Below are 22,754 nucleotides of genomic sequence, written 5' to 3' on the forward strand. Positions count from 1 at the left end.
CCAAAATACATTATTAATCTCTACTTCCTATTTTTAACCCTGCCATTTTTCCTGAATTTCCAATCAAAGCAGATATTTACTAGTTTACTATTGATTTAAGTTAAAGATTCCAATGTCTGATCTTTTCTTCTAGGACCACATTTCCATGTTTTCATTAACACCCTTGTCACTGATGTAATGTAACTGTCCTTGACTCTTCTTGGACTGCTTTTTGGTCCTGTTTCAGTTTTTCAGTCAAAGTAGCACTCAGAGGAATTTTAGGTTTCCTTGAGAAAGTTGGGTAACTTTCAGTACATTGGTTTTACTGTTTATAATTTTTAATGTTTTATTATATTTCTTATGTAATGGGCAGACTTGATTCTATTGTAAAGTTCTTTGACGTCCTTAAGGAAAAGCATTGTATTTGAACAGGACACTATTTTTAGATTGTGTTTCCATAGTATCTTGTCATTTTCATGAATATTTTTCATTTCAATGAACAGAGTAAATATTACTTATGTCAATAAATATTTTTAATGTTACATTTTATAAATGGTAAGTACTATCAATGAATCATTTAAATATTTCTCCCAAACAATGAAAGAAATATTTATCAGTTTAATTGCTGCAAAGTCAGGGGGAAAAGTGGTTTTCATACATATTTGTCTGTAGCATAATTTACTGTTGATGGGCTTTTGACATCATTGTTTTTTGGCTATATTGATACTTTAGAAGAGGTTTGCTGGTGAATAGTTCTTGCAAACATCCAAGCCTTAGCATGATAAATGATATGAGTGAACAATGAATAGAAATTTTCCCCTGGAGTAACTGTAGCTGTTTCAGTAAGTCAGTCCCCTGAAGTTTTCATTAATTTTCACAGAAAAAATCTGTCAGAAGTTTCTTCAGCCTCTTCCCAGGAAAACTGTGTGTTTCCATTGTCAGATCTGTAGCAGTTCCTTCAGGTTTCCCACTGTCTGTCTGGTATGGGAGTGGGGAAAACACACTTTCTGTCCTATTGTTTCCTCTCTCTACTAGGCACAAAGAGAGTTTCTCCAGGTGGCAGAGATTTGATAAATTCTGGGAAGCTGTGTAAAGACAATTGTTAAGGAAATTGAATTCAATTCTTCTCCATGGCTCCCTCTCCCCTAGAACAGGTGGTCTGGCATCCTGGCCACAAGTTCCTGTTGACTGATTCCATCCAATATCTCAGTTCCCTCATGGAGGGGTTTTGTTTGTGGAAGCTGGCAAGATGCCTTCTTGGAGGGACTGCAGCAACAGGAGGAGGGCTGGAAATGGTTCACAAGTCCAGAGTCTTTTCATAGCTCTTGCTGTCTTTTGCTGGTTCTTTGAAGTGCTTAAGAGAGACTGGTGTATGATTTGTTAAGTGAAAATTTGAAAGTTCCTAGTCAAGGAAATATTTTCAACACAACCCAAAACATACTTTCTCAGTCAGCTTTCTGTGTGGATTTTTGTGTGTCTCCTGCTCAGATCTTAAGGCAAAACTTGTGAGCTTTTAGTTTTAGGGGGTTAAATTGCCCAAATTATTAATGTAAAAGAATTTTTTTGTTACCTATGCAAGCCTGCCCCAGTGTGACCAAAACAACAGGAAAGGGAAAATCTTCTCAGTCCTGACAAACATAAACTCATTTCAGTAAGTTAATATTGACTGGGCTATGCAGTAAACATATGGAGCAGATGGTATTGTTCTGGAATAATCCCACTAAAGTGCTGTTAGCTCATACTATAAATTGTTTATATTTATATACTGGAAAATCCATCCTCTCTTTTTGTCCCTTGAAGTGCAAGCTAAGTGACTGGTAGTCCATAAAACTGGGAGGTACCTTTCCTCTGTTCCTTGGTGTGAACGATCTAATTCCTGCCAAAGTCATTGTGTAAGTGTATTCATGAAGTCCAACCTCAGTTCATAGAGGAAATTACTCTGGAGAAAAACTGTACAACTACTGTGATTTATTCTGGAAGATTTAGATTTTTCAGTGGATAGAAATGGAGAAAATCAGAGCCCTGCCAATACAGTGCAATAACTTCAGTGCAGACCTCTGAGCTAGAGCTGCACAAGTTATCTCCTGAACCAGAAAGCCCAAAGCTGCATCAGCTCAGCCCAGTGCCCAAGTTAATAAGGTCTGCTAATAGGTGGCTCTAATTAGCTTCTGTGCAGCATCATGTCCACAGTGTGTTCTGAGGGCCCTTGCTAGTATTTCTGTCTGAGATATTAATCAGTACAATCTCAGGGCAGGAGGCTTTGTCTTCCAGTTTGCAATGATGATTACAGAGAAGTAAAGGTAACCCATGTACAGAGCTGGTCAGCAGGCAGATTTAAAGCAGAAATGTGGTCCTAAGATTAGTTATATGATCTTAAATCTTGTAAAAAAATTATATATAGTGACGTGCATGTCTAAGAAGCACAAATCTATGTGACAAACTGCAACAGAACTAGGTAGGCACTGGCATTTAGAGGACGATTGTTATCAATTTAATGCAATTTTAATCTAGAAAAAAAATGTGCAAGTAGACACCCATGTTCTTCTAATTTTAAGCTTTGCAGTGAAACCTGAGTGCATGGCAGACTATATTGCCTCCATATTTCTTCTCTCTTAGTAAATGTTGGCCTGAAATATAATTTAATATAAATTTGAGAATAACCAAGGATAAAGATTAGATTTGGAGGTAAGGAACTTAGAATAAGCCAATCATACTCAGAAAAAATAACCAAAAAACTAAACCCTCAAAGAAAATACTTTTCATGGTCTAGCTTGAAGTTTTGTTCATCTATTTGCTGTATGAACTTTTTTTACAATGAAATGCAACACAAAGTAAATCTCAGCTGGTTTGGAATTATGTTACCATCTGGGGGACGATTTTGAAACAAGCCAGAACTAACAGATTTTCGTCCAGCCCCTTAAGAATTCTAATTGCCAGGAGTAGGGCACTGCTTAGCAGCAAACTGACAGTGCAGTAGCCTGAGTCTGCAAGATCTTGGCTGCAAATCTTCTAGGCTGGATATGCTTTTTGGTTCCTGTAGAATCACCTAGAGCTCCATAGTTATTTGTAATGTTTCTAGTCAGACAGTTTAATCTATACTTTATCTGGAAACTCCGGCTAAAGCTATAATTAACATTGTCAAGTCTGAGCATATTCTTGATGATGTTGGTTAAAAACAATGTTGAACGAGGGGGTCAAGCTGCATGCCTCAGGGGCTCTATAGTGTACTTCAGAGTCCCTCAGTAGGGAATAGTAATTAAGTTACTAGTTCAAATCCAGCAAAGGTCAAGAGTGATTAATGCTTTTCTGTTCCATTGGTTATCCAGAAGCAGATGTAAAATGAAGTGATGATCAAAATGCAGTTCCTAGTAGATATTTTACATTATAAACACAAAACTCATAATGATCCCTTGCTGGCAGTCTGATTAGCATGGACAGTAATTGAACAGGCACAGAGACTTCCATGCAGCCCTTGCTGCCAGTCCCCATATCAAAAAGTACTGTCATTTTCAGAATGGACAAGCTGGAAAATTACAGTCTCTATCTGAGTTTTTTGTGTTCTGTTCATATATTTGGAAATCTTTCATCCTGACTGATAGCAAATCATATTTTGGACCACAAACACACCTGAAGATTATTATAGGTGCTCTTAATGCAGAAGAATCTGCAATTTAAAAGTGACATATTTTTCATAATTTTAAATATATGTAGTCAGTCCTCAGCTGGTCTAATCTGACACAGATCTGATGAAAAATTACTTAAGTGGTAGTCAATGAAGCTGGCAAATGATCTGATTCTGCATTACTCAAAGTAGATGATCATACTTGAAAATGCATGAGTAAGTTTAGAGAAAGTAACTATAGCAAAATTATGTGTGTTATTCATCAAGTCCCTGCCATTGCCTTCTTGGTCACCAAAGAGGTTAAAGTAAGGGTTAGGTGTGAGATTGAATGTTAGGGGCTTAGAACCAGGAGTTAGATTGTCTGGGTGGGGCTTAGACTTCATGTTGGAGTTACTACTGTGACAACCATAGAAAATGTGTAAATTCCAAAGCTTGATGTTCTCATACTATCCTGCAACTTCAGACTGATAGAATGTCTTTCTTGCAAACATGATGTCTCTTAGGTCAGTCTGCTGATATGCTGTTTTACATGGAAAAAACTGTTCTGACATTAGCAGAAGATGTATTCTGTTATCTTACCTAGGATATTACTGGATTCCACTGGATGAAAATGCTTTCATGTTTTAGAGACAAAAACTGTAAGATGAATGGACAAAAAAATTCCAGTGAGTGAATGATTTTTGATCAGAGGTCTGGAGCACCTCTCCTAGGAAGACAGGCTGACGGAGGTGGGGTTCAGCCTGAAGAAGGGAAGGCCCTGGTGGGACCTAATAGCAGCCTCCCAGTACCTGAAGGGGGCCCACAGGAAAGATGGGGAGGGACTTTTTACAAAGGCTTGCAGTGAGAGGACAAGTGGTAATGGTTTTAAACTGGAAGAGGGGAGATTTAGGTTAGTAATTAGGAAGAAATTCTTCAGTGTGAGGATGGTGAAACACTGGAACAGGTTGTCCAGGGAAGTTGTGGAAGCTACACCCCTGGAAGTGTTCAAGATCGAATTGGAAGGGGGTCTGAGCAACCTGATCTAGTGGGAGGTGTCCCTCCCTATGCAGGGGGGTTGGAACTGGATGATCTGTAAGGCACCTTCCAACTCTAACCATTCTATGATTTTATGATGCTGTGATAAACTCCTTAAAGGATCTTCTATACCAGTGTATACCAAATGCACTGTTCTTATCCTCCAACAGTCCCTTGCCTTAGTTATCTATACAGTGAGCTAAGAAGGAGACCACTTTAAAAAGCTAATACTTTGAATAAGGTCAGATGTTGATGGTTTCCAGTAACTTTATAAAAACTGTATCATTAGAATTTTCTGAAGTAAATTCAAAACAATAGAAAATATTCTTGTTAGCTCATGGATTACCCAGAGCTGTTGATAACTGACAGCTGAAGGATAAAGGAGGAACCGAAGGATTCACATTTTGGAAGGCATTACATTTGTGGATCACTTTCACACTTATTTTTATCAGAGGCAGAAATCAAATATTTCTCACTACCAAGGGCAGCTTTCCCTGTGTCTGAAAGAAAATAGACCTCTTATTGCTCTGCAAACTGCAAATGGTTTTCAGGCTTCTTCAGGACATGGACTTCGTGATTTCAAATACAGAGCTTGATCATGCATCCTTTTAAAAAGAGCTAGTGGCATTTTGTACTTCAGTTAGTTGTTCGAATCAACATTTTTTGGGCATCCTGGATATGAAAAGTGGAAAGAGAAGTCTGGAGATTTGTAATAACTCTTAGCTCTGCAATTGATTTAGGGCCTCAACAATATTTCTTCTTTTACCTTTGCCTTTGACACATCTGTTTCACTGAGAAATTTCTCTACAGCAGTGATCATATATGTTTACCTTCTAGTAAACCTTAATGCTGATGACAGGGTGGTCGGTGAGCACTGCAGTAATAGTAATAATAATATATAATACTAACTGTAGGCTTTGAAAGGATGTCTCTTCTGCAAATGCATTTCAAAGAAACACAAGCAGAAGTGTCATTTACTCCCTGAAAAATGGAGCTTCTGAGCATTTATATTTAAATTAAATGCTTTTATGAGTTCATTGAATGTTATTTAGCAAGTATATTATAGTGGAGGCATGTTACCCATTGCCTTAGAATGAGGATTTTATTGCTTTTTCATAGTTATCTTTTTGTATCAGCATTTGGCAGGTAACAAATGAAATTTGCCTGCTAAGGTTAAATTGTTTTTTGCTGCTGCTCAGCCAGACAGATATAGAGGATGAGACAATGAAAAAAAGTTATTTGCTTTTTTTGAGTAGGCACAGGAATATATGAATAAATGGCGATCTTGACCTGTCTTTGAAGAAATGTTTATTCTCTGAAAGTCAAAGAACTTAATTCCTGTCTGAATCACTCCACGAATATCCTGTTTGTGCAGGAGACTGTATGAACATAATTGAAGACAGAATTGCCCAAATAATCCAGGTGATGATGTTCAGAACAGTCTGAGGTCAAAGCTGAAAAAAGATGAAATCCAAGTATCAGCCAAAGAAATGAAATTTCTGTAGAACTTGGTATCAAAAGTTTCTGTTTGTCTGTTCCTAGGATTAGTGTATTTCCTAACTCATACAGATTTGGGACCAATGATGCCTGACTCTCCCTGAACACTGCATTTTTTATACTTTAAGAATATGAAAACGTACTGTTGATTAAATAAAGAAGGACAAACCTTTGAGGATTCCAGCTTAAATTTTTGTCTCCAGTGTTTTCTTAAATCTCAAAAAACTTCTGGAAACTGCATATTACATATTTCCCTTTAGTCTAAGTCCATTTTGATAGGCCAGTTGAATTTTTTTAAATATATGACAAGTCTTTGTAAGACAAGGTCAGAATAATAAATTTTATGTTTTTATTCTTTATGTAGGAAAAGTAATATAATGCCATCAGTACTTTATTACTCTGCAGTCATTCTATTACTACACAAGTTAAAATACTTCAGCTATCAGCATTTGGAAAAAGTTCATAGGTGTAGGGCATTCTGCTATAATTTGCCTTTAAAGACTCCATTTCTTGAGACACTCTTTCTAGAAGTGTAATTATGGATCAAGACAATGGGAACAGTTCTTAGGTGAGCTGAAAATCATAGAATCATAGAATTGGCTGGGTTGGAAGGGACCTCAGAGATCAAGCCCAACCCTTGATGGTAGAAAAATGGTAAACTGTGAATACACTGTATTTTCACTAGGATAAGCAGTGTTCTAGGGTATCCATATTTAATTTTATAAGATGAATTTATATTTCTTGCTAATTTGAAACGTTTGAACTTTTTCTTAAGATTGAAAAAGTCTCTGAAGGGTTTATGGAGCTGGAAATCAAGTTTTGGTTAAGAAAAGTTCTTTTGTAATTTGAAGGTTCTCTGTAGAAACCAAAGTGCATAAAACTATCCCAGAAATGTCAGCTCACTGAACCTTAAACTATCGTGTTCAGCTTGCTTCAGTATATCTTAATGTGATTTTGACATAATTTATCATAACTACTGTGAACTACAGGAGTGGTCTCATGGTCTTCCACACACAAGCTTGGAGCACTACTCATTATCCTGGAAATTGTTGCTCTGAAGCAGTGTTCACTTATTTTGCTCTTAAGTTTTTCATTTCAGTGTGAAAAAATTAGCAATGAATAACCTCATTCAGCTGATGTGTCAATGCCCAAAGGACTCTTAACCCATCTCAATTTAAATTAATGACCTTAGTGATAGTACTAGCAATTGGACCATGGCTCTCATGAGCCAGATTTTTGCCTATGGAATTTGATTAATTCTGCTGGCTATTAATTTCCACTTTTAATTAGGTATGATACTACTGCAGGAAGAAAATACAAGGCTTTTATAAAAGACAGACAGCTCTGATCTGCTATTGGGCATTGTATTTTGTTTTGCTTGGCTGTGCTAGGTTCCCTCACAGTGTCTCTTTGGATTACTAGAAAGGTACCAAAGACCTAAAAAATTGATCTGCACAAGCTCAGGAATAGTGGTTGTAAAGAAGTTATGAACTGAATCAATATTACTGCTTTACAAAAGGTAGTAAAATTTGTAGGAGAACAGCAGAGAAGAAGGCCTGTGTGGGATAGAGGAGTACTGCAAATTCCCTGGCACTCATTGACCCTGAAGAAGAACAAAGAGCTGTAAATAACCTGAGGAATTTGCCATCTCGACAATGTTATGTCCTGGTACCAGGTGCCTCCCGTGGGAACGGGTAGATAAGGTTTTATGTTAGTAGAAAGAGCACTTTGAGGTGCAAATTGTAGATCAATGAATAGATATTGGGATACTATATAAGTGTAGTGAACCACACAGCAAATGATTCTGACTGTGCACAGCAACCGGAGCTCGTGCCTTCATGTCTTCAGCCAGAAATTGGTGCACATTGTCCACTTTCAGTACACTGTGACTTTATTCCTCTTAACAGCTTAATAGGTGTTCTGTGATACCTTTATCCAGAGCCCCAGAAAGACCAACTGTATAAACAAAAGGGGTGGTGCTTTTTCTGAGTCTACTTGGCCTCCCTGCGTCTCGGATAGTAGAGTCCTGCTTAGATTTGAATCCAGAATAGATTTTGCCTGGATCTTGTAAAATTTAACGTGGTGTCTCTTAGTTTACAAGAGATCAACCTGTATTTCTTTGACATCTCTGAAGTTTAGAAGCATTGCAGTGTGTTTATGTATATCCTAGCCTGGAAAAAGATGTACAGCACTTGGCTTGCCCAGGAGAGTTGGTGGCCACATGCTGCTCAGAGCTGAGCAGACCCCTGTAAGAAATAGCAGAGCTTGACAAAATCACCGAGAAAATCTCAATAAAAATTACGTAGCCTTGAAATAGAGTAGCTGTTCCATCTTCCCCTTCCTTACCAGAACAATATCGAAGAAACATACCTCTTTCCTCAGATAAAGATTTTAATAGATTTCGATATCCACTGACCAAATGAATACATGGTAAAATATCTATTGCACACATTTAGAAGATAGTGCTGCTTATGGTTGAAATTCAAATAGATGAAAACCTTGCTGTCTTTGTGATCACAGAAGATTTCAGGGAAGTCAGAATGCGTATCTGGCAAGGTCATAAGGTGAAAATGGAAGCATAAAACTTAGCAGGGATATGCCAAAACTGAACCCTGAAATGGCTCCCACTGTGCTTCTAAAATGCTTTTCATGAAGTATTCAGCTGTTTGTAATAAATGGATAACTCATAGTGAACAACAGGGCATTTTTATGAAAGGAGCCTGTACTTTTGCAATAGATTTCCATATAATCTTGTAAGCCCTTTTTTCATATTTCTCAAGCATCTCATACAGATATAAAATTTATTTGTGTGGAAATACACACTCCGCCAACATCAGTGGGAGTTAGATCCCATCAGAAGACATCTCTGTTCAAATTCAGGTTTCCAGAATGCACCCATTAATATCTATGTGGAAAGTGACTCAGCTGTATCAACATTCTAAAGTTTTAATTTGGAAAAATATGGTAGCAACAGAATATTCAGGTAAAGTGTGGGAGCGTTGTAATTCTATTAAAATTCCACATTAATAGTTGATTATTGGAAACAAGATTAGTATTAACAGAGCATGTTAACAGCGTGTGGTGGTTTTGCCTGTTATATATAGTATCAGGATATCATCTGTTTAACCAGTGCAGAATACATTACAGTCTTTTTCACTTTCTTCAGACAATCTATCTAACTATGTGGAAATGGACATTTCCTTCAGTGTGTTAAAATGTAACACAAAGTACAGTACAAATTTTCATTAAAATGATGCTCTGTGGCCTTTCATATACTATCTAATTTTATTTAATATTACTTTCTACATGTATGCAGAAAATGGCAAACCAGTGTTAATAAAAGAAGGCTTAAAGGAATCTGGAATGAGAACAATAGATCCTTGACAAAATTTATTTACCTAGCTAGACTTTCATTTCAAAGTTAGCAGCACTCTGTAATACCGACATAATACTGAGGTCTTAAACCTCTGTTAGACATTTTTAACCCATTTTAATTTATTCCATGGAAGTTTAATCCCCTGCTGAATGGAGATGAGATGAATTTTCAAAAGTCATAATCCACTGAAGTAAAAAATCTTTACTGACAACATAGGCAGCAGTCTTCAAGAGTTTAAATTCTTTCTAAAAATGTAAAACGTAGGGCAAGAATTAATAGCGTATTTCATCCAGTTATATTTAAATCCTTTCCCAAATCTTTATAAATTCACTTGCATCTCCACTGTTAGAAATATTTGGGCTGAATTCCTGCCCTTCTAAGGGAAAAAGCAGAAAGCTGTAAAATATGAAGATTTTTCAGAGTTTGCTGTAACTCCTTCAGTTCACAGACTATTGTATGAGGTAGTATGATGTTTTATAAATTGAAAAAGAAATTATATTTTACAAACAAAACATCTTCCTTTCTGCCTTAACTAGGCAAGGAAATGAAAACAAATTACATAGCACCATCCTATGTTCACACTTCTCCTCTAGGATTTTATCAATTTAAAAATAGAAATAGGTCAGGATTTGGCCCATAAATTGTGAGAGTCTGTAGATTTCCTGTGTATTCCAGAATACCCCTTGACTACCACCTTGGTAGCTACCTAGTTCTGGAGTTACCTGTAACTAAGACACCACCTCTTCTTTTTTGAGCTGGAAGCTGCCCAGCCATAATTTTTTACAGCTCTGCTTGGCCTGAGCATCCAGACACCAAGCTTCTGCTTTAACCCCAGAGGAAAAGTGCTGCTGCTTTGCCAGATTTTGTTGTGGACTGCTGGACAAGAGTTCAGCTGGCATCAGGTGAAGCTTTGGTAACTTGTTTAAACGAACAAGAGGACAGGGTTCCCCAGAAAGTCTGAAGTTAAGAAGTGGAGCTATTATTGCAGGGTGTTTCAGATGCTATAAGGTTTTGGGGAGATACAGGCATGTTCTTGTAAATGAGGGTTGTGGAAAGTTATTAAATTGGCCTAAGAAAATGCATTTCATCACCAAGGCTGCAGGGCAGTCCTGGGAAAGTCCAGGCTGGACTCCTGGAGTCAGCAGCAGCTGGGAACTGGAGGCAGGAACACACAGATATGGGCTGGCACAGATCAGGTCCACAGGCGGAGGAACAGACAGAATCCTCCCAGGATGCTGAAGCAAAAAGGAACAGGTGGAGAAGGGGAAGCAGGAAGGGGCTTGACCCTTGTGATCCCTCAAATTTATACTGAGTATGACATGTATGGGATGGAATACTCTGTTTGGTCAATTTTGGCCATTTATTTTGTCCGTTCCTCCCCAAAGGAGGGCTGCAGGTACGACCTTTTTACTCCTTCTGTTCTTCCAGAGGGCAAAATGTTCCTCAGAACTGAGCAGTGTCCTTGGTTCTGCACACCAGTCTCTGGTTGTAACTATAAACATTGAGAGTTATCAGTCCTAGAAGCAGACACTGACTGAGAAACTTGCTGTTTATTTCAGCAAGTGCAGCTACTTAGAAGAAACCCAGTGAAAGCAAAATTACAAGACAGAAACTCACCTGTCCTCACCCAAACCAGGACACTGTGAAAATTATTTGTATTATTAAATCAAACCCAAGAGGTAAAAAAAAATTGTGCAAATCAAAAAGGAAACATTCATATGGCAAATTTCCTGTATCTAATGGGAGGAGCAATACTAGCTTGCTATATCAGGAAAGCAGCACTAGCTTGAGCATGCTTATAAATGTCTAGGGAGAAGTGTGCTTGAACATGACTGGAGTATTTCAGAAAGAGTTTATAAAGAGCAACCACTTTCCTGCTTCCAGCCTGCAGGCTTTGTGTTCTCTCCATGGTATTCTCACCAGGGCAAACTGTACAGCATAGGTCAGATTTTTCTTGCTTACACTTAGGCATCCAGAAGGGTGTTTATTCAATCCTTTAAGGTTCATCAATAGTTGATGGAGGTAGAGAAGGTAGTTCATGCTATTTCTCTCTCTATACAGATTATGAAATGAGCCTTGATGAATAAGTTTAGACCTAAGACCTGCATTCCAGGAGAGTGAAGTGATCAGTGAGGTGTTTCCCACTCTAGACCACGGACTAGGCTGGCACAGAACTTGTTCTGACTGTTTCCTAATCTTTGGTGGGAGGCCACCACTTTCTTTCAACAGTCTGTAACCCACCATCCACAGGGCAGTGTCACAGGTTAGCCCACAGTCAACATGAACGTAAAGGAGAAGAGACTCTAAAGCAAAGTTTGACATGGCAGATCTGAAGATTTCTCATTGGAATCCTGTCATTAGAGGTGTTTTATCACCTTTGCATTTCCTGAAAATGATTTGAGACTTACTAGTTTTCAGACTTATTTATAACAGGCAGCTTAGATTGTGTAGAAGAGCACTGTAAAACTGTACCTTGTGCTAGGTATTTTTCTTTTGCACAACAGCTCATTGCAATATCTTAATATTTTATGATCAACAGCTCTTAAGAATTATGTCTCTAAACAAAGCAGTTTCTCTGCTGTTTTATTAGTGCCTTCATCTTTCAGCGGGTATGAATTTTCTAATTAGTCTTTGCTTCTTAGTCAGATCTCAAATAGATATGAATTGATATAGGCACTCTAATTCAAAGATGTTAAATTTCACTGAATATATATCAGCTGCTGTCAGCTGAATTTATAGCAGCTTCTGGTCTTGCATAACCTCTGTTGTTTTAATGACTTAAAAAGCTCAGGTAGCCCCATTTTCTTTTGAAGGAGGGCCATGTGGAAGAAGCACAATAGCTCATATGTTATAACAAGAAAAATAGAGAATTTAAAGCTGAGCTAAGCACATTTGAGAATATTAAGCTCATCTTAAGACTCCTAAGGCAGATCTACACCAGAATTTCATTAACAATTAAGTTCAGTTTCCCAACTTAAAGACAGTAAAAAAAAAAATCACCTTCCCTCTAATTTCTCTGTGACAAAATTTTCTAGATTTTTATGATTAAATGAATTATCCCAAGTGATTGCTTTACAAAATATTGTTAAAAACTTTGGGTGCTTCTTCTATGGTCAGTAATAGATCACTGCATGAATTCTGTCTGGCTCTGTGCAAAGACCTCTGCTGTTCTACATATTTGTAAATAACATAGGAAAGGTGAATAAGAAAGTTTACTGATGACATGAAATATTTCACAGTAGAAAAGATGAGAACTAACAGTGAAAAATGGCAGAAAGATACAATCAGAATTATTAAATAAGAAATTATGGGATGACAATCTGAGGTAATAAAGGTAATAATGATGCATGTGGGGGAAAAAACCAGAAATCCCAGGTTCATAAATAAATACGATTGAGATTTTGGGGTTATGACAGTATTATGAAAGCATGAATTCAGTGCCTATTAGTGATCAGCTTTGAGTAAAATGTTGTGAATTAGTAGTGAAAAATAAGTGCTATTTGTCACCGAAACAGACCATGGTTCTGCCACCTCTTGAATACTGTGTGCCTTCAGGGCTTCTCACCTTAAAGACAGAAGTGAAGGTAGAACTGAGAAGGCTCAAAGCAGGAAACAGGAATTCAAAGGTGTGGAATGACTCCCATGTTAGGAAGTATTCATGTGACCCAGAAGTTTGGTACTCAAGGCAGGCAAGGTGATTGATATTTGTTTACCACTGTGAATAGATCTAGCTGAGGCTTGTATGGTGGTCTATAAGTAGGCTTCTATATATATAGCTATAAAACATAATTTTTTTCACTCACTGATATTTGTATAATAAAAATGCAAAGAGCAGCATGGGAAATGTGGAGGGAGACTTACTCTTTGATTGAGGATGAATGGTTCTCCAAAGAAGAGAGGAGGAGCCAGATTCAAAACAAACAGTAAGAGGGAATAGAGCTGTGGAATTCATTGCTGAAGGATGTTATGGAGGTTAAAAGTTTACAAAGAGTCAGGAAAGCATGCACAAATGCACAGCAGAGCAGTCTACTGAGAGTTGCTGAAATGGAAAATATATACAGAAACCATATCTAGCAGAGGCAACTAGAAATATTTAACAGCTGGGAAGAAATCAGGAGGGTATCACATGCTTACCATGTTCTTGCTCTTCCCCAAGCACCTCTCATAGGCACTACTGGAGTCGTTGACATTTTTCTACATCAGTCTTTGGTTTGATCCTGAACAGGCACTTTTGTGTTCTCATAGGCACTGTAGAACAGGATGTGCTGTCCCATTTGTTAGATTCACGTGAGTTTGCATTTTTTAATAGATGAAGCCACATGCTTATTCTTTCCATATTACATAGCAAAAAGGCTTGTAGGTTTGTGTGAAATATTAATGCATCGTTGTCCACTTTTTTACTCTCTTTCCAAAGTGTTTGCTTGTAACAGATACAAGTGTTTTCTTTGGTTTATTCTCCTCTTTTATAATCATGTCACCAGTAACTTGCACTCTTAGTTTCACTTTTTACAGTCAAGTTCCTGTGGAATATTGTCTTTGACTTGTCTGGAAATTATTCACTGGATAAAATATTTCCATGCCACCAGTACATCATGTACAGGGTATAGACAGGCATGGGAAGAAAAATTGTTCAAAGTAGCATGGTAAACCTGGTTTAGATTTGCCTCCACCTATTACGTAGAAAGCATTAATATGGGGAAACTGGATCCAGATAAAATCTTCTGAATGTTGTCCTACCTTAACAGTTGTTCATCTTGTAATTATGTCAACCAGTAGTCTCCTTCCCTTGCTGTATCTGAGATATATGGCTGAGGAGAGAGAACTCTAAATTCTTGTATACAGAGAATATGTAAATACAGTACTGCCAAATTCTTACAGAATTATGCCAGCAAAAATCATGTTGGCTCTGATTAGTTATTTACCTGAAGAGAGACATTTCCTACCTTGAGTAATAGATTGTTTGTTTACATTTTCATTTGCCCTCAAGTAGTCATACATTCAGGGGAATAAATACATAATTTCTAAACCAGTACTATAATTATAGATAATGAACAGTAATCGAGCTAGAATAAAAGGAAAAGAGTGAGAAATCAAGAGGCAATCTCAAATTTATCAGTCTTAAATTAATGTAAATATAGATATGGTTGATTCTACACTGAAAAGAGGGTCTAATACACCACTTGAGGCCTTCATGGCTTCCCAAGATCCCTTTCCAAGTATGTTTTCTATGCCCTAAAGGATCAGGTGTGACCTGATACAGCATTCAGGGCTTAAAGGAGAACTCCAACATTTTTGAAGCAAATAAACTACCTATCCATTTGGAAGTCCAAAACGAACCACACATATTAATTAAACCACATTTAACAATGTTAAACACCATAATAAAAATGTCTTCATCCTCAAAAAGGAGGATACAGAATGAAAGGAGTGTTCCATTTTAATGGAGTGAAAACTGAACTACAGATAAATATTTGTGTCTTTTTCAACGATGTTTTTTCAAGTGTGTAGTGAAACCTCTGCTCCTTCCTAAAAGAAGAAATAGAATAACAATTTATCATTCATTTTTCATTGGAAAACTGTTACCAGGCAGACAGCATCTTGTACCTTTTTGAGATCAGTAAACTTTACTAGGTAGAGAAAATTTGTACTTTCTATTAAAAGTACAAGACCAGAACCAAAGGTCAATCTGCTGTGCTTACTGAGTGCTTTTCCACTGACACTTGTAGCACTGGATAAGAATTTCTAAATCATTTTTGCTCCTTACTATTGCTCTATATGGACACTGCTGACATCATAATAATACAAAACCACTTCTGGCCATGCAGTCACAGAGGAAATCCCCCTCCTCAGCCCTTTTGCAAAATGTTTATGTTGCACAGTAGTGGTGGTGTAGGTTAACCCTGGTGGGCAGCTCAGTACCACACAACCGCTTGCACACAGTGGGAGTGGGACAAGGGAAGAGGAAAGGAAAAATAAAAGCAATAAACCCTGATGGTTGAGATAAAAAAAACCAAACAAAAACAAACAAGTGAAAGATAAGTGGAAGAAGAGAAATGAAAAAGCAAACAAAACAAATGATGAAAAGATAACACCACTTCCTATGCCCAGGCAGTTCCTAAGCAAAAGAAAACTAAACCCTCTTTAAAGTCCCATCTTTTCCTTTTAATTGCTGAGCATGATGTTATGTGGTATGTAATATCTCTTTGGTTAGTTCAGGTCATCTGCTCAGTTGTGTTCCCTCACTACCTATTGCACTCTCTCCAAGCTATTCACTTGGGAGGGACAAGAGAGAAACAGAGGCCTTGATGCTGTGGAAACACTGTTCACCGAGAGCTAGAGCATTAGTTTGTTAACAGTCTCTTGGTCAAAAAACTCAATCACGTCCCATAGGAACAGCTATAAGGAAAATTAACTTGAACCTAGCCTAGCCCAGTACAAGTAGGCCAAATTTTTCAGTGTTTCATCTTTATTTTAGTATTGTTTCTAGAGTTTAAAGCTCCCAATGAAGTGCAGAAGCCTACCAAAGTAGCTGTATAGATATACAGTAAATGACAAGTTCAGACCCTGAAGAATCTAACCCAATGCAAACTGAAATAACATGTATTTCTGTGTGGTGAATCAATCATTAATTTTGTTACTTGCCATCTCTAGAAGTTTTTGTAATTTAAATATTGAGAAAAATATCCATAGTCATGACAATCCTGTATGGACTTTAACAGTCCTAGTGAAAGTGCTGCTACAGGAAACAAAGTAAATAGTAGGATGAGGAATGTCAGCCTAGGCATGGCAGCGATGGTTAGAGTGAAATAATTATTAAGGTAGAGTATGCACGTTTCTCAATTATCTGCAAATGTTCTCAAGGAAGAGGAGAAAAAAACTGTCATAGAATCTGGGCTTCTCAGTGTTTTAGTTCTTCATTAGCTGATTAAAATCGGCTCTTTTTCCAGGCACTGCTATGTTTCTGGAAGCTAGTTTCACACTACTAAATTCAAAATCCCATGAATTCACATGATTTTTCTGTATTACTTAACCTTGTGGCTGAAGAGAGATGTAAGAAAACTTTAGATTAGTTCATGTGAAAATAACTGCTGTGTTTCCAGAAATTCTATTACACAGCAATGCTCTGTATTATTGGGTGGTGAGTCTCTAAGGATACATATAGCTGCTTTCTATGGCACATAGTATACCAACAGTATATGAAAAAGCAGTTGGCTGGAAAATGTTAGTGAAGAACAATGAATTCTAGAGCTTTTTTATTAACCCTTGTAGGCTATTTTTTCCTAGTGCTTACACAGACACTTGACCAGGGAGGGCAGGTTCAGACCTTAAATCATGAATGCAACCACAATGAGAATCACAAATCGAAGTCTCAGGGCTAACAGCATCGACAGAAATCTTTCAGATATCATGAAAATGATGACAGAAATTATCAATTGCCTTTGTTACATCAAGTATGAAGTTGAATAGCATGCATCGGAGCTGAATCATCCATTTCTATGAAATGCACTAGCTTCAGAAAAACAATGCATTGCATCAGTCAGTAGTATAAAATGCCTCCTTCCTTTCCTGAGTGTTCAGTTTTATACATCTGAAAAGAAGAAACCTTATCTTTAAAAGATGCCATTACACCATTTTTAGATGGAAGTTGTAATCTTACGATATATAAATTATTGGATGCAGACAAGAAAATGAAGGAATAAAAGCTTTAAGTGAAGAAAAACAGTGGTAAGTGATCTGTACCCTACCTGCAGATTTCAGGTATACCAGCTCTGCTAGCAAATTGCTTAGATTCATAGACTGACAGATTCATGGTAGACAGGCATATTATTCTTTTTAACCACATTTCTCATCTTATTTTGCACTCCTTCCCCATATGCCATGGCAAAATTATATTCTGAGACTCTCTCTCTCCCTGTGATATCTTCATTGCTGCTTCATTAACCAGTGTACCATCAGTGCATTTCATTACAGCTTCTCTCCTGGCTCACTGTGTTGATGCTAAGATGCAGCTACAAACTGGTTATCAAAATGCTGGTCTGTGTTTTATTCCTTCCACTCAAAAGAGGAAGAACTCACCTTTTTGGCACAATCCTAAATAAAGCCCATGTTTTACCTATTACTCTTACTCGCCCACCAACCTGAAATACACCGGGGAGGTATAGGGTGGGATGTGACAAATTTATTTATCTTTTTGTTTACCGTAAAGGGCTGGAGGCAGACCTCCTATGTGATCAGTGTATTAAGACAATTTAGAGTGATTTTATGTTAGTGCCTTCGACTGACCTTGAAAAAGTACTGAAGTTAATGAAAGCATGCTTCAATTACATGATTGCCAGGAAATGAAAAGGCCATGCTGTGATAGATATCCTCTGTGACATATACCTCCAGTTGTACCGGTAGGGAGGAGCCATAATTTAAAAACTAGCTGGTTTCCAATGGGTTTCCTGGGTTGGGAATATACTTAATTCATTTCTAAGTGAAGAGAAAGATATAGCTGCAAGTGTAATAGGATCATGTAAATTAGTGCCAGAACACAGAGGAATAACCCAGGCGTATTCAGAATCTCCTATATAGCCAGGAAAGGGGAAATAAGAATCATGATGGTCTTCAAAGTAGTCCAAATGTTACAAAATGTGGCACTACGTCCCATGTGAATTTTTAGAGGGAATGGAACTAAGGATGTTGTCAGTTCCATCCCATCCACCCGCTGTCTCCAGCTAATTCCAGACCTCCCTGCAATGCTCTGCCAGCGTTTGCTACCAGAGCTGTATGTTAGACAGCTGCAAGGCTGCATCTGTTCTCTGTTTTCCACACAATTAAGGGAAAGAGAAAAAAATATAAGTAAGACAAATTGCTCTGACACTGAATTCTATGAAAAACTGAACCTGATGATTTTGTAGGAATGTGATGCAAGATTTTCTTTTATTTTAAACTGCTATTTTGCTAAATTTTTTTTCTATTACTTTTTAATAGTTAATAATAGGTGGACCTATCTTTCTTGTAAATATACAAATAGCTTTGTCTCTTGCACAGATCACTTTTGGTTAGGGGATGAAGGGTTGAAACAAAGAAATGAAGTGAGGAAGGATAAATGTATGTCATACTAGATACAGACAGGGCAATTCAGTGGCTAAACTGTAAAGGGCCATAAGAGAAGACTGTGATTCCTCCTGCATTAATTAAGGTACAGTACATACACAGAACTGACAGCCGTCAACAGAAAACTCATTAAAATTTTCATTATTCTATTGTTTATATTGTAGTTGTGAGTGAACGCCCCAGTCAAGAACACAGACTAATGTGTACTCATAAAAGCAGTAGGGAAATTATATTACTATTATTAAATTTATAATGACATGGACTCTGAGCATGGGCAGGCTGGCACCACCAAGACAGCACCCTGACGGTCGACTCCAGAGGCAGCAAAAATAACTGAAATGTGACTGATGGTGGAAAGCACAGTCACTTTACAGAGAGAACATACAAGCAAGGGTTCTTCACTCTGAGATAGGAAATGGCCAGTACAAGCCACTGGAGGATGACATGGCTGTGTACTAAGTTAGACAGTCATTTTTGCAGTGCTTCATTACATACTCATTGCTTACAGACATGGTAACAGAGGTGGCTTTCATGCTGAAGAACAAAATGAATGGCTGGGCTTAAATCTGAAAGCCAGTGTAAAAGACTGGCAAATGAGAATTAAGTAACTACTTGGAAAGAAAAGACAAATAGACATTTCTGGTTTGTTTTTTGCCGAATACAGAAGAGTAATTTAATTAAAAAAAATTGTCTTTAATTTTGAAATCTGACCATCCATTTTGGTCTCCAGTGGTAATGATAGGGTTTGTGTTACACATCTCAATATATCTTTTCTCTCTTCTTTCCTTCTTTCAGGTTACCTGTGCAAATTTAACAAATGGAGGAAAAACAGAACTAAAATCAGGAAGCTCCAAATCCACATTAAAGCACATATGGACAGAAAGTAGCAAAGACTTGTCAATCAGCCGACTTCTGTCACAGACTTTTCGTGGAAAGGAAAATGATACAGATTTGGACCTGCGATACGATGCCCCAGAAACTTATTCTGAGCAAGATCTCTGGGACTGGCTGAGGAACTCCACGGACCTGCAAGAGCCTCGGCCCAGAGCAAAGAGACGGCCCATTGTCAAGACTGGGAAATTTAAGAAAATGTTTGGCTGGGGTGATTTCCATTCCAACATCAAGACTGTGAAGCTAAATCTGTTAATAACCGGGAAAATCGTTGACCATGGCAATGGGACGTTTAGTGTTTACTTCAGGCATAACTCCACTGGTCAAGGGAACGTATCTGTGAGCCTAGTGCCCCCTACAAAAATAGTGGAATTTGACTTGGCACAACAGACAGTGATTGATGCCAAAGATTCCAAGTCCTTTAACTGTCGAATCGAGTATGAAAAGGTTGACAAGGCTACCAAGAACACACTCTGCAACTATGACCCTTCAAAAACCTGTTATCAGGAGCAGACCCAGAGTCACGTGTCATGGCTCTGCTCCAAGCCCTTTAAAGTAATCTGCATTTACATTTCCTTTTATAGTACAGATTATAAACTAGTACAGAAGGTGTGTCCTGATTACAACTACCACAGTGACACACCCTACTTCCCATCAGGGTGAGGACCAACACCTGCTGAGACTGAAGCCTGGAGAATAAAAGAGGCCATGTGACAGGGCTCTAACCTCAAGAAGGAAGGCCACATCCATTGCCTGGAATGTGTCTACACACTGCTGCTGATGTCAAATGGCTGCAAATACATTAGTGGAAAGCAATCTCATGTAATTTTTGCCCAGTCAGCTCCATGTATCAATCTAGTTGCAAACCACTATGGATTTGAAATAAACCCACACGCATACACAAAGACACACACTTTTTTCAGTTCACATCTATTGAAATTCCTGTTAAGAGAGCTTTCATTGTTTGATCTCTAGGGTTTCAGGATAACCTATAATCAAGCAAAATGGATTAACTAGACAGAGAATGGTTTCTAACACAGACTGTTACGGAAATCTCTTTGAAAGTCCTTTGAGTACATGTGAATCAATATTCCCCTCTCACGCATTCTGCTGCTTGGAGTATCTGTACTGGTAAATAATACTGTAGGAGTAAATACTTGTTAAAATGGAAAAAAATGTGTGTCTAGAGTTCAGTATTCCTTATTATATGAACACAGCAAAACATTGTGACTTTTTTCCAGCATACAGTAGGCACATTCGAGGTGATGTTAGGTGGCTCTTTTTCTGTGGAGCGAGCCTGTTACTAGTAAAGATGAGCAAACATTTGGAATTTACATGTGGGTAGACATTCTAATTTCTTACTTCTCTAACTCTTTAAGCTCTGATTCTTTAAACCTGGTTGATTTTAGGCCAGCTAAGCTACTTAAAAACTCTACAACTGGTCTCTAAGAAGGAAAAAGCTGGGCTGAGAACATGTAAGTTATAAGTGGCTGTCTTATCTTTATTACAAAATATTGTAACAAATTCAATATCCTAGTCTTCATTTGTATGAATGGTTTGTATTGTACATAACTTAACCGGTGTTATTTGAGCTGCTTATTAATATTAACTTGTAATTGTCTCTCTGCTTGTTATTGGTTAAAAACAAGGAAATGAGGAATCCATTTTATCAATGTAGCTGTAAACTCCATTAAAAGACAGAACTATGTACAAAGCATTTACTCAGCTAAAGTATTGTTAAAAGCTATACATATACAACATTACAGTCTGTCTGTATTTAGATATTTTATTTCCAGACAAAGAAACTGTACATAAAAATAAAAAATCTTAAAGTTGAGTTTCAATATGTACTGTGTAGATAGTAGTTTAAGTGATTCTGACAAGTGGAAAACATTCCAAGTCTGACATGCTTTTCAGTCTTGTCTCTGCATTTGTACATATATATACACATATATTTATAAATCTCTCTGTGTGCATGTTTCTGTGTGTATATGTACATGTGTGAGTGTGTGTGCAAATTCATATAGACATCTATATAAAATACATAAAAATTTCTTGGGCCCTATTCCTAGCAAGCAGAATCTCATTGTTGAAGGGTCTTACTAGCTCAAGTGGAAGCCCCCCTTGCATAAGAAACTGCAGAAGCAGGATTTTATTTAAATTGTTCAGAAATGGGGAAACATGGAGCCACTCTCTGTGTACACAGGCCTGCCTTTGCCTTAATTCTAGCCTCCTCTGAGGCACTGATCTCTCTCTATGGAATAAAGAGATCCCTTTTTATATTACAAGGGAATTTTCTTCCTATAAACAAAAATGCTCAGAGCATATATCTATATCTATATCTATCTATCTATATAATTTTTTGTGTGTGTGTGTGTCTGTGTGTGTGTGCACAATGGCATACTTTATCCCCAGCATCCAGATAACTAGCAACTAAAATGAATCCATATCTCAAAGAACGCTGCCCAAAGAACTCAGTATTTCATCTTGTATCTTTCAGAATTATCAATCCTGGCAATGCTTCTTTCCCCCTTCCACAATCACCCCCAGGTTCTGTGCTCTTGTGTCAAAGATGTGAATACAGGTATGGGTCAGCTTCCAGATATGCACAGCATCATGAACACCTATCCAAAGTCTCTATAAATACTCCAATAATGTTTCAAGAAGTAAAAAACTTGAAACAATTTCCAGTTGTGTCTCTCTTCTGCTGAAACGTGCAGACCCTGAATGAGAATGAAAGCAAATGGATACCATTATTGACAAATAATCTTCCAATAGCTGTATGAATAGGAGAGGAAACTTCCATATTTCTTTGGCTCCTTTCAACAGATATGCTTGTGGGAATTTCTTCATTATATATGACATTTCCTAGGACAACCTTGTGACCCTGGATCCTCTGCAGATTTTGAGAGAGAAATTGTTCAAGCTGTACAGTCCATATTCTGAACTCATTCAGGAATATGCTGAGATACAATTATTTTTTTATTTGACAGGAATTGTGATTATACTGGCAGTGTTTGCTTTGTGCTCTGTGGAAAGTAACTGTTCTGAATATAAACTGTTAAATAGTCTCTGCTATGACCAAGAGTAAAATCTTGGCTCTGTTAAAGTCAAGGGGAATTTTGTTACTGAGTTCAATGCAAATTTCCATTTAACATCATCTAGAATTCCAGTGTGAAATATGATTAGTAATGTTAGCAATCTGTATTATAATTGAGGATTACATGATTTGTGTTTTCATATATGTTTCTGAAAAGTGGATGTGAAATGCTGTTA

General features: G+C 37.5%; 1 protein-coding gene across 1 annotated transcript in view; it reads left to right on the top strand.

Moving 5' to 3' along the window:
• The window catches only part of NXPH1 (neurexophilin 1), a 138,048-nt gene extending 116,734 nt beyond the window's left edge, over positions 1 to 21,314 (top strand). The window contains exon 3 of the mRNA XM_030445521.1: positions 19,383 to 21,314. Within this exon, the coding sequence (XP_030301381.1) occupies positions 19,383 to 20,141 (759 nt within the window). The 3' untranslated portion in view covers positions 20,142 to 21,314. The remainder of the gene's footprint in view (positions 1 to 19,382) is intronic.
• Positions 21,315 to 22,754: the final 1,440 nt, after the last annotated feature.

Source organism: Calypte anna, chromosome 2, assembly GCF_003957555.1.
Source record: "Calypte anna isolate BGI_N300 chromosome 2, bCalAnn1_v1.p, whole genome shotgun sequence".
In the NCBI taxonomy this organism is placed as follows: domain Eukaryota; kingdom Metazoa; phylum Chordata; class Aves; order Apodiformes; family Trochilidae; genus Calypte; species Calypte anna.